This window comes from Macadamia integrifolia, chromosome 2, assembly GCF_013358625.1.
Source record: "Macadamia integrifolia cultivar HAES 741 chromosome 2, SCU_Mint_v3, whole genome shotgun sequence".
Taxonomy (NCBI): domain Eukaryota; kingdom Viridiplantae; phylum Streptophyta; class Magnoliopsida; order Proteales; family Proteaceae; genus Macadamia; species Macadamia integrifolia.
Genome location: NC_056558.1, coordinates 5,527,974 through 5,544,787, shown reverse-complemented (window position 1 = coordinate 5,544,787; position 16,814 = coordinate 5,527,974). Strand labels below are relative to the sequence as shown.

The 16,814-nt window shown below is 37.7% G+C and overlaps 1 protein-coding gene across 1 annotated transcript; it reads right to left on the bottom strand.

Annotated features, from left to right (window-relative positions):
• Positions 1-1,939: 1,939 nt before the first annotated feature.
• LOC122091074 (putative U-box domain-containing protein 50) lies at positions 1,940-11,495 on the bottom strand. Its single transcript, XM_042660899.1, has 9 exons — positions 11,303-11,495; positions 11,003-11,201; positions 10,762-10,877; positions 10,509-10,636; positions 9,942-10,419; positions 5,506-5,646; positions 4,873-5,433; positions 3,225-3,947; positions 1,940-2,462 (listed from the first exon to the last, which is right to left on the bottom strand). The coding sequence occupies exons 1-9, from the start codon at positions 11,309-11,311 to the stop codon at positions 2,268-2,270; spliced, it is 2,550 nt and encodes an 849-aa protein (XP_042516833.1). The 5' UTR covers positions 11,312-11,495; the 3' UTR covers positions 1,940-2,267.
• Positions 11,496-16,814: the final 5,319 nt, after the last annotated feature.

The following is a 16,814-nucleotide window of genomic DNA, read 5'->3' as shown; positions in this document are numbered from 1 at the left end:
CCCATATAATTGTATAAATTATTCCAATTTCTTATCATATATGGTAATGATACTTTTCAAATAAAATTTTTATTTTACTTATCAATCCAAGAGATTTGGATGCAAGGTAAAGTGAAATTTATTAACTGAATATGGAATGATTTGGAGTTAATGATATAATCACCTGAGGTAAGGATTAAAAAAGTTTCTTTTTTTAGGTTTGAAAATTTCCTTCCCTTTTCCATTAATTCCCCTTGCAGCCAAACGGAGCCTAAGCGAATGCACATAAATCATAAAGTTCCAATTGGTTATCAGTATGATGTATCCTTCGGGTTGCACTGGTTGGTGGTTCCAATGCCTGTGCATCGGTTTTTTGTCTCGCTTTTTTCAGGCTTTGGGTTTTACTAAGTGAAAACATGTTGGATTTGGGTTGCAAAGGGGGCACATGAAGGGGGAATGTCATTAAGAGTTATCATCTCTATATCTTTATCTTCATCTTATCTTTCTTTAATATAATTTAGATTTCTATTGCATTCTTCTCCATCTTACACTCCATCCTGACAATGGGGAGGGTTTTGTTTATTTGCAGTGGTTTTGAAATTTCCAAAACCTGTGTCAAGCCCCTCATTATAAACTGAATCTGCATTCTGTAAGACCAGGATCTAGGAATTTCTATCAAGGGGTTGCCTTTTGATATTCCACCTTTGTTCGACAACTACTAACACTTGTTATCAACTGGATATCCATTTTTGTCAGGACAAATCTATTCTGTAAATGATGCCCGGTATTTTGATTGGCCTCAAGGTTTAAGGCAGTACATTGACACAGTTAGACAGGGAAAAGGGAAGTACCCAAAGAAGTACTCAGCCCGTTTTATCTGTTCACTGGTTGCCGATCTCCATCGCACTCTGATGTATGGAGGGATAGCAATGAATCCAAGAGACCATCTTCGGTTAGTTTATGAAGCAAACCCTCTTAGTTTTATCGTGGAGCAAGCTGGGGGTAGAGGATCTGATGGTAAAAGTAGGATTCTTTCAATCCAACCTGTTGAGCTGCATCAAAGGCTCCCATTATTCCTGGGGAGTTTGGAGGACATAGAAGAGTTAGAAAGCTATGGAGATGTCCAACAGAAGATAAACCCTGGGTATGAAGTTTGATGTATTTCTTATCTGTTGATTATTGAAATAGATATAAACCAACCTTGAACATTTTACTGTTCCATACTGCCACTATCTGTTGTAGAATCACGGCGACGTTGCAAATATGCATTTTCTCATCCTAGTCTCATCCATGAATTATTTTTACCTTGTTCTCGATTCCGTTTTAATTGGCTCATGTATTGGAATGTGGAGAATATTGTGTATGCATCTCATTTGACCTGGATTGTAAGAGAGAGAGAGAGAGAGAGAGAGAGAGAGAGCGGGGGGGGGGGATCAGATTTGAGCACCCCAGATTACTGTGTGGAATGTGAGAAACCCTAACAAAATTTTCATCAGATCATTGTGGATAGAGGCAAGAATAGGGTTGTTACTATTATTCACCCTCTGTCCATAGTCCATACTGTTAGCCGTTGGGCGTTGGATGTAGGCATTGTTCCATATACCAGTCTATACAGGGTTGTATCCACTAGCGTGAAGAAGTTTTTGTTCAGGAAGCCAGTAATCAAGCATTGCTAACTTGTCTGTGATTTGGCAAAGTAGTGTTTGCGATGCATCTAACCTATTTTCCAAAACCAAGTTGCCAGATCAGTAATTACCAATTGCTGAGTTCTTTATCGCAACAAATCCCTTTCGTAATCGATGTGGGATCAGCCTCTCATATGACTTATATAGGATCATAACATACCACAATGCTTGATCCGGTGGCAAATAGTCTTTTCCTAGCGACTTCACTTGGTACTAAGTCACCCCGTTTACACGAGGGTTGGGATCGAGGATCGATTGCTCTGATATCACTATTATGAATCTCAAAATAACTTGACCCTATAAATTAGCTTACAAGGTGAAGGAATCCAAAACTTTATATTCTAATGAGCTTCTCTTTCATCTTCCCTACATGTATAAATACAAACTTCCGTTGGTCGCTAGCATTACGAAGCATATATATATATATATATATGCATAAAAGGAAGAAGGGAAGGGAGGGGATCCTATCCATCATGCATACGATGGCTGGCAGCATCTAAACACCCATCCGAAGTGTTACCCAACCATTGGATGCGCACAGATGCGGGTGATGAAACAAATAAAGGAATAAAATTACGGTAAATAAATATTAAGATTAAAGATTTAGGAAGAAGTGGCTCTATTGTTAAGCCACTCTTGTATGAGTGAACGGAGGGTCTGGTTAGGAGTGAGGAGCTTGTGTTCAAGCCTTAAGTTGGTCATAGGCGATGTATCATGCCCTGACCCTAACCATTCTTCTATGGCTCCTAACTCATATGAGAACCCATCTGCCGCCACATGTGGATTCTTCATCACCTCCTGCACCCAGAGTGAAACATTATATTATAACAACCATTCATCATTAAAAAAATAATAATAAAAAAAAAATATACACCCAATGCACGAGGCTCCCGCTACTGCAGGGTTTGGGAGGGGCAAGTGTACACAATTTTACCCCCTGCACAGAAGAGGCTGTTTCCAACAACCATTCATCATTATCATAAATAAATAAAAGAGTGAATGCTTCCTGATCAGACCACCTAGAGAGTCTTATATGTTTGGCGCCTTTTATATTCGACCCAATGGCAAAACAAAATTTTAAAAAATCTAAGACTACCAAGAAGGTATATACCAAAGCATGAATTACATAGAGGGTGCGTGACAATAACAAGGAAGATAACATAATTGAACTTTGACTTTAAAATATGGCATTGCCTATTCAGACCTTGCCCTATCTATCTAATGGTTGAAATTATCAAACCATGCATTCTAGCATTCCAACCAGGTGGGTCATCAAACTCTTTGTAGGATCATGTAAAGGACATTTTATTAAGGGAGAGGAATCTCTAAGCAAGCGGCAGAGGAACACACCAGTGAGGGACAATAAAATAGTTTTAGTAAATAAGGGGTAGAGAGGTCATTTCATGTAAAAATGAGAGAGAGAAGAAGGGTGGTAGCGTGCCCTCCACTATCATCCTAGAGAACCTTTTTCCCTTATGCAAATAGTAGATCTGCTGGCTCATTGTGAGAGAGAGAGAGAGAGAGAGAGAGAGAGAGAGAGAGAGAGAGAGAGAGACTCACTTGCAAAATAGGGCAGAGGAAAATGTAAGGCACATCACCGTGCTCTTGGTCTTTCTCTCTGTGGCCACTTCCTTCCACCCCCATCTCAAATCCTTCCTTGGCAATAAGCTCTTCTGCCTTTCTCCTTAACTCTTCAATTTCCTCCATCACTCTACATGTCGTCAACTCCACGCTTCCATTTATATCAACACACCTCAATGCAATCCTTGCAAACTCCATTGCCAAATCCATAGGCCAATCTCCAGCCATCGGATCCAAAATTCCATGTAAGGCTTCACCTTCCATGGCCCTTTTTACTTCCTCCACAAGCCCATCTCCTTCTCTACTGGTCAAAACTTGCAGCATCACAACTCCAAAATCATATAATTCTGATCTCAGCTTTGACTCATCGAAGCATTGAGATAATTGGGTTACAGTGAGCTTGGCTACCATGTTGCGATCGAGGATGACGTTGGAGAGATTCAGTTCACCATGCAAGATGGGCCTGGGCTCGAACAAGTGTAAAAATCCCAAGCCCATACACGCTTCGGCTATGATTCGAATGCGTGTGTGCCAATAAAGAGACTGGTTCCTGCTATAACTACTTGGGTTTCTCTGAGTTGAGAGGAGGAAGTTCTGCAAGCAACCATTGTTCATGTATTGAGAAACAATGCATCTCAGCTCTGGGCATGCACCCATCATTTGAATCAGATGTGGGTGATGTATCTGGCTTAGGAGCTCCATCTGCATATGAAAGTAAAATTCTATCATTTTACATATATACTTGGAAACATATGTACAAAACTATGACAATTACCCAAAAAACATAATAGTCAACCACTATCAAATAATTTTGAGGTGAAGAGTTTTTTGTCCCAGACATAATTGTCACAACATCCAGACGACCCAAGGCATTGGAGAGGGGCCAAAATCAAGGCGACCAAGGAGCCTAAACGCCGAGGTTTCGCCTTGACAGCTATGGTCTCAAAGCATAGCTCCTGCACCAACGTTGGGACCAATGAGAGCACTCGAGGAAGCATCAACAAGGATGGCATTTTTTATCTTTTTATCAGTCATGTCGCAAGGGCTTGTGTCAAGGTGCAGGAGCCATGCTCCTCCACATGCTCCTTTTTCTCTTATACTGAATACCCTATTTTATACCCGTGACTTAAAAAATTTATTGATGAGATTCTCTCCTCACCCATCTCCACCATGGGTGAGGAGAAACTGGATCTTTAGAACTATGTTTGGTTGTTAAGAAATGAAAATAAAAAAAAAATTAAATTAAATTTGAGAAAAGAAATTGACACATAAATCAATTATTATAACATGACGGAAAAAATAATAATGCTGATCAATTATTGGATTTCTTCGTCTATATCTCTCCTCAATTTTATTTTATTTTATTTTTTATTTCTTGACAACCAAACATAGAAATGCATTTATTTTCCTGACTCCCAAAATTTGACTTTAGAAAAGTGGTAACACATGCGAAGGATCATACATTAGAGCTCACATTCTCTGCAGCGTGGGTTGAGGTGCAGTGAGCATCGGATGGTTGAGAGCATCAAGACAGGGCTTCAAAGATTCTCATTCATCTGATGCTCACCGCAACCGTGGAGCGGCTGCAAACGATTTTTGGACACATTTATCAGAGAAGGAATTATACCTTGGCTCGGAAATCTTCCTCTGACAAAGAAGTGAGCGAATCGTGCAGTTCAATGGCAACCCCCATATGATTGAGCCGTCCTCTGTAATAATTTGTTTGTTCACATCTCTTTTTCAACCTCATATGCTCTGAGAAATTAGCAGTAGCCGATATGATATCCTCTGCCGTAAACTCCCTATAACTGTAATTAAGCTCATCAGATTCAGATACCGATGACGAGCTCTTGGTGGTCGCAGCAATGGCGTCCCTTTTCTTACAGAATTCGATTCTCCGATGAAGCAATTCTCGTTGACGACGCAACTCGTCCATCTCGCGTTCAATCTCTGTCTTTGCTGCTATTGCATTCTCCAATTGAGCTTCGACATGTGATTTTGCCAAAGATGAAGATTGGAGTTTCGTCGTCAATTCCGATTGGAGTTCGATTAGGGAATTCAATCTGCTCTTTATCTGTTCTATATCGCTTGAGATTTCGTAGATGTTTTCTCTGGCTGCTTCCAGTTTGTTCTTTTCAACTTGGTTTTTGTCGACCTCTTCCTTTATACGAGCTTCGAGTTCTTCAACCTGAAAAAACAGAGTAACTAAGGCTGTGTTTGGTTTGCAAGAAAAGAAAAAAAAAATGGATATTTCACTTACCCTTCGATTGCATAGACTAATTATATTTTGAGCTCCAATTTGTCCCTCCACGTAGCTCTCGACTTCTTTTCTTTTCTCTTCTATGATCTTTTGAGCTTCTTGTATCTTAGCCTTCAAAATTTCTATCCCGTTCAAAGACTCCTAAGATTGTACAAATAAATTATCAGTATGCATTGTTCAACCCTGATTTTGGTGAGTTTTGTTCTAATTTCAATGTTATTAGACTTCCACTAGGCACACCTTGAATCACTCACACGGGATGTTTAGTGTTCTTCACTGCTTTTAGTGAAAATTGAATGGTTTTCATTCAATCCCGGTATAATCTGATCTATGCGGTTGTAGGATCAATATAGGCCCGTGGGACTAGTCAGGCCGAAGGCCTGGATACCCGTCGTTAGCAAAAAAAAAAAAATAAGTAATAAGATGATTAATCTCTACCTCAAACCCACCCCCCCCCAAAAAAAAAATGTTATGATGATTTAAATTACAATATTAGGTAGTATATAAAGGAGAAGCTTCTTTGAGCGAGTGGAATAAGGGCAGAGCATGAAGAAAAGTGATGATACAATTTCATATATAGGTGTCAGAGATGTCAATTCATGCGGGGGAGAGAGAGCTAATGTACCCCTCCACAGTCACTCAGAAAACATTTTTTTTTTTCATAAGAAGAATCTTTCATTGTAGCTTTTTTATCCACGAAAAATATAAAGATATGTTATTAAAAGAAAAATTGCTCAATTCTAGCCTACCCAACTTGGGCCTCCGACAATTTAGAATAATCACTCACTCTAGCAACTCTAACCAAATTTAGGGCATACCCACGGTTTTAGAAATCGGTATCCGATAGGCCATGATCGATATGATACAAATAATATTTTTTTCATGTTAAAAATGGTGTTTTGGGCAAATTCAGTTCAATATGGCCAATATTGATAGCATGAACTAAATCTATAGTCGTACCTTAAACCATTAAATGTAGAGGAAAGAAGGGGGCAAATTTAAACTTCTCCATTATCATATCTCCTAAGGTTTTTTCCAACCCAATTTGGTTCGACCATTATCAACTTGATGCGACTATATTTTACTAAAAAGTGACAAAATTTAAACCTCTACTACCCCACCCACCCTCCTCCCAAAAGAAGTGACAGAAAATAATGCAAAGTCAAAAGAAATGGAAACTTTAATCAGCATAAACAATAATTTTGTATTTAAGTCAACAACTTACATATCCAAAACCAACTTTTTTCTCAAGAAAAGTTCTGAAATGGCACAATGCATTTATATGAGCTTGATGCTATATTTTACTAACATGTGACAAAAATTAAAGTAACCACCAGCCTCCACTTTTCAAATTGAAAGAAATGGAAAAATGGAAAACTTTATGATCATCATAAACAATAATTGTGTATTTACGTCAATAAGTTGCTAGATATTGAAAACAAAAGGTTATCTTTGCTTTTTCAAATTAGTTACTTGTAGTAGAAAAGTTATGAAATGGCACAATGCATTATATTACTTTATCTTAAAATTATTATCTAAAATATAGTTATTTATTCTAACGAGGAGGTATTTCACGCTGCTATCAATGTGCGAGGAATTTTTCACATCACATTAATCACAACGTAGGAAATGGTTTAGTCAACAAGGGTCTACATAGTTAAGAAGGAAAAAAGGATATCTGTATAGATCCCACATGATCAGGATATGAGAAGCCGCTGCTGTCAATGTGCGAGGAATTGTCCACATCACATTATTATTATTATTTTGTTAATCAAGGTGTCCGAGCCAGCTTACGCGTACCTCGACTAATCCTCGGAGAGACTAGCATAGCAACCCACCGCCATGATCTTCACTTAAATCGCAGATGTACAGATGGGGAATCAAACCTAAAACCGTGCATCTAATCCACACAATTCCCAGTTCACCCTAACCATCTGGGCAACCCACGGGTGGGTATAAAATAAATAAGAAAACACACACACACACACACTCACACAATACGTATGACAGGGTTCGATCCCATGACCTCCTTCCTTAGATGCCGACTCCACAAGCCGAAACTACCACCACTAAGCTATCCTAATGTTCGTTTCACATCACATTAATCACAACCTAGGAAATGATTTTGTCAACAAGGGTTTCGTTAAGAAGGAAAAAGGGTGTCTGCATAGATCCACATGACTAGGATATGAGAAGCCGCTTCTATCAATGTACAAGGAATTGTCCACATCACATTAATCACAACGTAGGAAATGGTTTTGTCCACAAGGGGCTACATAGTTACGAAGGAAAAAGGGTGTCTGTATAGATCCCACGTGATCCGGATATGAGAAGCTGTGGAAAAAGAATCCACATTGTCGGTAAGAGGATCTTTTTCTCTCTATTCTAATACGACCAATATTTTACTTTAATAGTCAATACTTTTACACTGATCATTAGAGATTAATGACATAATTTGATTATGATGGTTAAGAATGCAATTCTATTCAACTACATTTGGTACACGTTTGACATTTTGGAATGATTTTTTGACTTTTACTCTTATTGCAAATTTTATTGAAGTAGAAACTTTGAATTTTTAAGAACTTAGTACTCTTTAAAGGATAAGGATTAATTGAAAGAGCCAAAGAAATGGTTATAGTTACACCCACCAATACAAGTCATGCCAAACACAATTAATTCCCATCTCTTTCTATCCCCCACCCCACCCCACCCCACCCCACCCCACCCCACCCCACGCCACGCCACGCCAACACCCTCGAGAGAGAGAGAGAGCGAGAGAGAGAGAGAGAGAGAGAGAGAGACGTATGTAACTAGATTTGTACTCTTGCCACCAAACAAGACCTAAAATTAACCATATTCTCTATGTTTCAAAGCTTTTGATTGAATGTCTCCTATATGTTATTGATTCTCCTTGGAAAAATCTTTTAGACTATTAAAATTATGAAAACCATGGTCTCAAAAATCGGGTTTAAAGGCTGATCTGGCTCTTATCCGGTTCAAATAAGTGTCTATCAAAAAACTAGGGTTAGAGCATATTTGGGCTGATTTTTATCTATTCCTCCAAGGATTTAGTTCACAGTATCGATGTCAGTAGTAGCAACAGATCGACTGTATAAAGCCACATCAACAAATCACCTCAATGCTCGATACCAATTTTTCTTCACTATTTTTCCCACCCTGGTTTTTGTACCACCGATACAGTATTGAGTTGGTATCATATGACTGATCCAATCCCAATATCTGAATCCATGATCCTAACCATTCTGATTTGGATCCGGATCCCGGGTTTCCCTTTTCTCTTGTCTTCCCAGCTGAAAGAGGATTCAACTCCTCTCCTTAGGGCATATTGTCCAAATCTTGTCCATAGCTATAGGGGTGTCAATCGGTCGGTCCGGCTCGGTTTCGGTCTGGGTTGAATCGGTTTCGATGTGGGAAAGTTGAAATCGAAACCGAACCAATAAGGAAATTTCGATTTCGGTTTGGTTTTGGTTTCGGTGCGGTTTGATTTCGGTTTGTCTTCGGTTTCTTAAATCGATTTGTAACTGGGTTGGTTTTGGTTTTTGGTCCAGTTTGGATTCGACTTTCCATACAAATGTTTACAAAACTATGCAAATTTTGATTTTTTTTTTTAATGAATTTTGGAGTGTTTCGGTTTCTTACCGGTTTGGTTTCAGTTTCGGTCCGGGTTTTGAGCCGGTTTCGATTTGGTTTGGGGTTCATCCGGTTTTTGGTGCGGTTCGATTTGGTTTTGGGGTTGCAATACTCCAAACCAAACCGACCCAATAAGGTTTCGGTTCGATTCGATCCGTGTTGTTATCGATTCGATCCGACCGATTTTACCGGTTCGGTTTAAGAATCGACACCCCTACATAGTTATATGGGCGAGTGACACGTGACGAGATGATGATCCAATGATTCTTAATGCCTCGTTCTTAGAGCCTTTGCCAGCACCTTGTTTTCCATGCCTTTCTCAAACCATTGGATCATCCCCTTGTTATGTGTTGCTTGCTCGGGTAACTATAGACTAACCTCAATGATGAACGCTAAAGAGAGGAACTGGATCCTCCAAAAGGACTATACTCCCAAACAGAAGAAAAAAAGGCCAAAAGGTAGACTTCATTTGAGACCAAAGATTAAGGTATCAGTATCAAATACTAAATCAGACCGGCCCATATCAACATGGATCAAGGATTTAGGGGATGGTATTGGTATCGGTATCTTCCGATATCAATCTGATACAATCGATACAGCTAATACAAGACCGATACTTAAAACCATGATCGATCAAATAGTATCAGACCGATACAACCAATCCGATATCGATACCAATATCAATACCGTTTATGAAATCTCTGTTTGAGACTACTTTTCTATTTCACTTCCAAGATTCAAACCAAAAAAACAAAATGAGAAAGTCAGAGATAGAATCTTACCGTGATTTGATCATGACTATCGTGTTCCACAATGCCTTCCTCTGAGAGACCATACCGCGTGGCACGGTACTCTTCCTCTTCATCTTCGTCTTCTTCTTCCTCGACCAGTTTCGAAGATGACAATAACCATTGGAAATAGCTATCAACCTGTGGGGCATAATCTTCCCACCAATCACGAGAGCTAACTGGTATTTCTGTGTCGATCACCTCTCTTGCAGGTGAGAACCCACGCGGATAGACTCCTCCCTGTGTCTCATGCTTCGTTGAGTTGTCTATGAACATCTTACCAAACCGACTAATCAGGCTTCCTGTCTCTCTCATCTTAGCAACCATTACTCCCCTCTCATCTTCCATGTGTTTTTCATCGTTTTCTTCTCTAAGAAACACCAATTTTCCTCCACAGATTATGAAAAGCTCGCAAAAACTGGGTTTGTGTCTGTGAATGTAAAACGATGCGCTAATGGCGGTTTTGGTTTTCCTGTAGATTGAATTAAAGAAAAAAGAGTTGCAGGTTATTAATTTCAGAAATCACTTACCACTTCAACAACTGATCACATTGTTCATTACCAAGATGACGTTTTTACGACCGTGATTCCCAAAACCAGTTTGGTCACCTGATGGGTTGAGATGAATTCAACAATTTCCTTATGAATTGGTTCCTCTGATTTCTCGATTTTTAGAACTTCCGATTTCACCTAAACAAGAAAAAATCAAAATCAAAATCAGAAGAATTGACCCAATATTTCGAGACTAGAAAGCTTTCTTAGGCATTTCATCTAACAACTAAGGAACATTTGACGAAGAAGTATATGAACCAAACCTTGCCGTTGCAGAAAGCCTTGAACTTGAATAACGTTTTATCAATCTTGTCCTGTTCTAACATCCTTATAATCTTCAGCTTCTCTTCATTTACAGAACTTGCAGGAAGCTTTCCAACTGAAGTATATGAAATGAAACAATAAAACCCATTTCAGTTTTCAGTCAATCTCCCCCAAAAATGTATGAAATTTAACCTAAAAATCTTACCAGGTGATGAGATTTAAGAGATGCATATGACTTACATGGGGTGTTAACGAAATCTCTGGAAGTATTATCGACATGAACAATGACGAAGCTGATTGTTTGTCCAGACCATTTTTTAATTGCCCATTCCAATGTTCCTATTCCTTCGTTTAAATCGTTACCGACGGCGATATAGATCTTTTCCACTTGATTATTCATGGTTTGACTACCGGAAACAGAATGATTCATGCCGGAGAACTACCAAAAACCATGACTGATCAAAAATCCACCGAGAGACGAACAGAAGAAAGAGAAGATGAATCTAAAGCTTGAATAGGGCTAATCTCATAGTTTCATACCGTGTTCATATGCTTGGATTAAGATTGAAAAGGTGCGCAATCTGGGAAAGAATGAAAATTTTTGGCCAATTCAAAAAGATGAAAGGACTGATCTTCCTTCTTTATAAGGGAAGAGGAAGGCCCATGTAGGAGCTTTAGCGAGCATGGATGAAGGATCCTCTTTTATAAAATAATTTCTTTCGGGGGTAGGGGTGGGGAAGGGGAGTTGCCGTGTTGGGGAACTGTAGGGTTTAGATTTAATTTAATTTAAAGAAGGGAATTTCTCACGACAGTAACGTAGATAAATTTGTTAACGACACCAATGGTGATGTGGATAACGAAATTCTTCACATGGAACCACATGGTCAGACAAAGAAAGTGAAAATGATAAAGAATCTCTATTGCATCAAGGTATTTTTTATTTTTTTTTTAATAATAAGAAATTCATTCAGATAAAAATATGGAATACAAGACATATTGCATAGAGACACGAGACTTGGGAACGAATATCCAATAGTCAAGGAATAGAATATGACCAAACTGTCTATCATGTCAAAGACAACGGTCTTTCATGTTAGGGTATGGACGAGTTCAAATGATTCCCTAACAAATTTGTTGTAGAAATAATGATAATTTGATACAAATTCCTCCTTCACGAGAGTAAAAAGTGAAGCCACAATGGGTATTTGGCAAGCGCATCCCTGATATAGAGTATCACAGTATGCATCAAGGTATCAATATCATATCAATTGCATCAAAAATTAAAATTGATCGTTAGTATCAACTGAATGCATTTTTTTTTTCTTTTAAATTTCATTTGATCTTAGATCAATACAGCGTGATACTAGATCCATACATCTGTATCAATATTGTCGTAGATTAATACAGTATAATAATTTTGGCGTCATGAGGAATTTTTTTCATCAATGAAATTATTATTTTATAGGATTAAAAGTTTTTATAGTTGGCAAATCAGGTAAATGGTTGAAACACCTAATACATGCCAAATTTCATATCCAATTCAATCATTTACCCCTATAATATCATGCTTATTTTCTCATGTATGTCCATACACACCACTCCATTCGTAGTCTTTATCATTCATATAAATTTTTTCGATCTTTCATTTATCTATTAAACCACTATTTAACATAAAATTTAAAATGTATGTAATAAATCGTGGGTTCTATTTGTTAATTTTTTTTTTTTTTTAAATAAACATAGAAGCTTGAATGGATTTTAATTATCATACATCTATCAATCAAGAATATTTTATTGGGTCCTACTGTTTTTAGCTTTTAGGTAGAGGTCCTACTCAGTTGAGCAAGATATTTTCTATATAATGAGCTCTCGTGTGAGGAAATATGAAATCTGAAAAAAAGTCATCATCATCAGGACGTCATCCTACTCATCATCTTCTTTAGGCCCGGCCTTGTTCATGCTATGGTTACGTATCACATCTTGATAAGATCTTTGTAAATATGACATGTGTCACGCGGCTAGCTCAGGATTGCAAGGTTAGTGATTGAATCACCCATGGGCGAGTTAAGCTAGCTTAACCGGTCATATTGAAGGAAGGGGAGAATCCAAGGGTATTACATGGAAGGGCGACTAGCGTAAGCAACACTAGTTTGTGGATCAATGGGAAGGTGCGTTAGATCATCTTCAGCATATGAGATAGGGATCAACATTGTCATTCCACATCTTGCATAGTCTGTCTGTTTCATGTCTTAAATTGATAGGATTCTTTCTTCCTACATAAGTAACCCATAGCGCTATATGGTTATTAAAATGTGCCTTCTTTATTTGAGATTTAGATAAGATGGATAGCATTATTATGATTTATCAAAAAAAAATAAACATTATTATGAAAATACCTTTAGATTTATTTATTTATTTATTTATTTATTTATTTATTTTTTTGAGTGGGGGGAGTTTTAGATACCATTTTCTACCAACACACAATTATTTCCTAAACATATACATTACTAGAAAAAATGAAATAAAATTTTCATGAAACAATATTGATAATATATGCTATATTTATTGGATCTTATCATAGAGAGGTAGGGAAAAGAGGAGGAAGTAACCATGGTGTGGAAAATCCTTTACCAAAGAAAAAAAAAATGTCAAACTAATGGTCGTGATCATAGAAATTATCAGAATATTCTATGTTTTGTCAAGATTCTTTCTGTTTTTTCCTTAGTTTGTCTTTGAATGCTTATTTCCTGGTGTTTTCAATATGGGATATTCTTTTTTTTGGGTCAGATATGGGATATGGGATATTCCTTAGGGATAAGTATATTTCACAACGACGGCTGCCAGATTAGAAAAAACATTAACATTATTAATTTAATGATGGAGTTTTCCCACATCCCATGGGCCTAACAATTGTATTAAAAAAATTTTCATTTTAATTTTGGTAAGAACAAATTTTTTTTTTTTTTTTCATTTTAATTTCGATAGGAACAAGGGAACACTACTTGTTGGCATAGATACACCCAGCACCAATGACCAATGGAAGAGCTAGGGCAAGCCTCTTCAGAGTAGGGGTAATATGGTCTTTTTGCACCCATATGCCTAGACATGTATCTATACCACCAAGATGTTCTTTTTTCCTTATGATAATTAGAATTGTCCTTATATGATTCATAGGAGGTTTTTTTTTTTATCGAGTAAAATTGGTGGATAAGATAATCTTTTTGATTACTGTGGACAAGATAATATTGTGGCTTCCAATAATAAGGGATCGCATTGGATTGATTGGTTGATCAAGAGTGGGGATCAGTGGTGATGGATGTTATGATCTTGAGTTTTGAAATTATTTGATAATCTATTCAATAATGGAATTTTGGTATTAGAAATACTGCCAATTAGGGATGAAACAAAATCAAGTTGGGTCGGATTTCTTAAAATCATTGCCCAACCCTAAGGCCCCTTAGGTAAGCCTAAGCCCAGTTTGGCATGACTTTGAATCAAGGCCTAAAAAATTCAACTCTAATCTGGCTGACCCTGATTGGCCCTGATCATGGGGAGGGGGAAGAGGGTTGTAGGGTTGGGCTGAGAAGAACAAGAAGAAAATGGAAATTACGAAATGGTTTTGGAAAAAAGATAAGAGAGATTATGAGATTAGGTCTTCCCTAAGATTAGTTAATCCCCTTGACTTTTTTTAACTAATATTTTACTTTATTCGAATGATAAGTTGCATATTTACATTAATGAAAGGGGGAAAAATTAGGGTTGGGCTCAGGTCTAGTCCTCAATCTAGACTCGGCCTGGCTCGACCTTGGCTAGAGTTTTACAACTCTAACCCGCTCTTAGGGTTAGAAATCTATTTGTATCATGTTTTTCGATTTCAATCGTTTCATGACATGCCAAAGTGAAACCAAATTGTTAAGGATTTGATACGATATTCTTAAACTCTTTCGATCGGTCTAACCCATGGATTTAGGGGATGGTATCAGTATTGGAATTAGTGTCTATCGATACTGATCCAGATCGAATCGGATCGATGAGTATCAATCTGTTTGCCACTTGGTTTTTTTAAAAATACATTTTTTTTACTATTTTACTCTTGAAACGATACGGTAACTGATCCAAATTAATCAAGGATCAGGGATTGGTGTCAGAATTTTGAGTGAGAATTTAGATTTTCATTTAATTAATTTTTAAAATAGCTTCCAAATTAGTGTAGCTCATATGGTAGAGCGCTCGCTTTGCATACGAGAGGCACGGGTTCGATTCCTCGCACCTCCAATTGTGGTCTCTACTTTTCATTCCGTGTAATGAGTTGAATCCTACCAACCAACGCATGAGAAAATGGGAAGGCTTGGGTTTGAAAATTTTGATAGCCAACATGGCAACATATGCATGTGAATTTTAAGTGGAAAACGTGTAAAATTCCTTACCTATGGAAAAGAAAACTGAAGGCTTTTTTTTTTCTTTTGTTTGGTAACGTCAAAGAGAGTTGAACTCATGACTCATGACCTAAGACTAAAGAATTTGGAGTTTTAGAAATTTCTTTGATTTCTTGAGAGAGTGAGTGAGATCAAGGGGGTGTAGTAGGTTTGGCTCAGCCCTAATCTACTATGGTATGCTTTGAACTTGAACAGGGTCTGGGTCAAGATTTTTTGACCCTGAGAATGTGTTAGGTTTGAAAAACATTCAACTTTGGTGAGGGTTAAGCAATTTCCAGAAAGAGAGAGAGAGAGAGAGGGTTGTAGTAGGTTTAGCTCAGCCCTCATCTACTATGGTATGTTTTGATCTCGAACAGGCTCTGGGTTAAGAATTTTGACCCTAAGAACATGTTAGGCTTGAAAAAAAACTGAGCTTGGGTGAGGGTTGGGCCGCCTAACCGATCCTTATTTTAACAATGATTTATGTAATATAATTTATCACAATCATCCTTTTATTCAAAATAATGAAATCTAAGTCATTATACAAATAGCAAAAACATGATCAAGTAGGATCAGTTCAATCCTGACAAAAATCAGGGCAACCTAGCTCAACACAACCCAACCAGGGTCAATTAGTGTCGGGTTAGGATGAACCCGATAGGGTTTGACCTAATCATCAACCCCGTTGGGCTGAATTGGGTTGAATTGAGTTTTGGAGACCAACAATCAGATTGGGGTTTAAGAAACCTAGCCCAACTCGGCTCTGTTTCACCCCTAGATCAAGGGGATTACTTGCTTACTTGCATATTCCCTTGACATTGTCCTCTTCCCATGATCTTCATGCTTTTTGTCCAAGTTGAACATTTTTGTACACATCTTTCTCAATCATTGTTTGAAAACCTGGAATCGGGATCTGAATTAGTCTAAGCTAATCCAAATCCAATCCAAAACCAATGGGAATCGACTTAAAAACAACCTGACCCAGGGTTTTGCGCACAATAGGCCAGAGCCAGATCAATCGAAATTGAGATTGATCTCGGCCAATTTTAATCCGGGTCAACCAAAATCATTCAATTCGGACCTATCTGATTTTTTAATCCCTATTTCTCAACTTGGTTTCAATCATAGTGAAGGATAAAGATTAGACAGGGAGAGAGGACTAACTCTGACCTCGCATCTATTTAAAATTTATACTTTGGGAGAAAAGTTTTATGGTCCGCCGACCAAAACTAAGTCGGTGGATTGGAATGATTCCAATGTAGAGATGGCAAATTACTACTTTTATATAATGATGTTTCCAAAAAGACGACCTGAATTCTTTGAAGCTATTTCCCCATATATTTAAAGACTTCACAAAAGTGCGACCCAAGACATATAAGTCCCCCCACCCCTCCTTTTTTTTTTTTTTTTTTTTACACATATTGGTGGACATGTATTTTGCTAGTGGTAAGTTTTTTCCTTACCCACGATGAGGGAAATCAATGGTCAAATATATCGGTCCATCTATTCAACCAAAAATGTGAAAAAGCTTTGAATCCTTGGGTAGGGTTATTATGAAGAATCTCGTCCCACATTATCGTAAAAGAAAACTATAACCAAAATCCTTCTTTATCTTTTTTCTTTTTGTAAAATTATTA

Bases quoted from the DNA above. Each gene is read 5' to 3' on its own strand.
- LOC122091074 (XM_042660899.1), bottom strand. The intron at 10,637-10,761 runs GTTTGGTTCATA...TTTCTTGTTTAG, and splicing joins AGGCTTTCTGCAACGGCAAG to GTGAAATCGGAAGTTCTAAA. The intron at 5,434-5,505 runs GTAAGTGAAATA...CTGTTTTTTCAG, and splicing joins TTAGTCTATGCAATCGAAGG to GTTGAAGAACTCGAAGCTCG.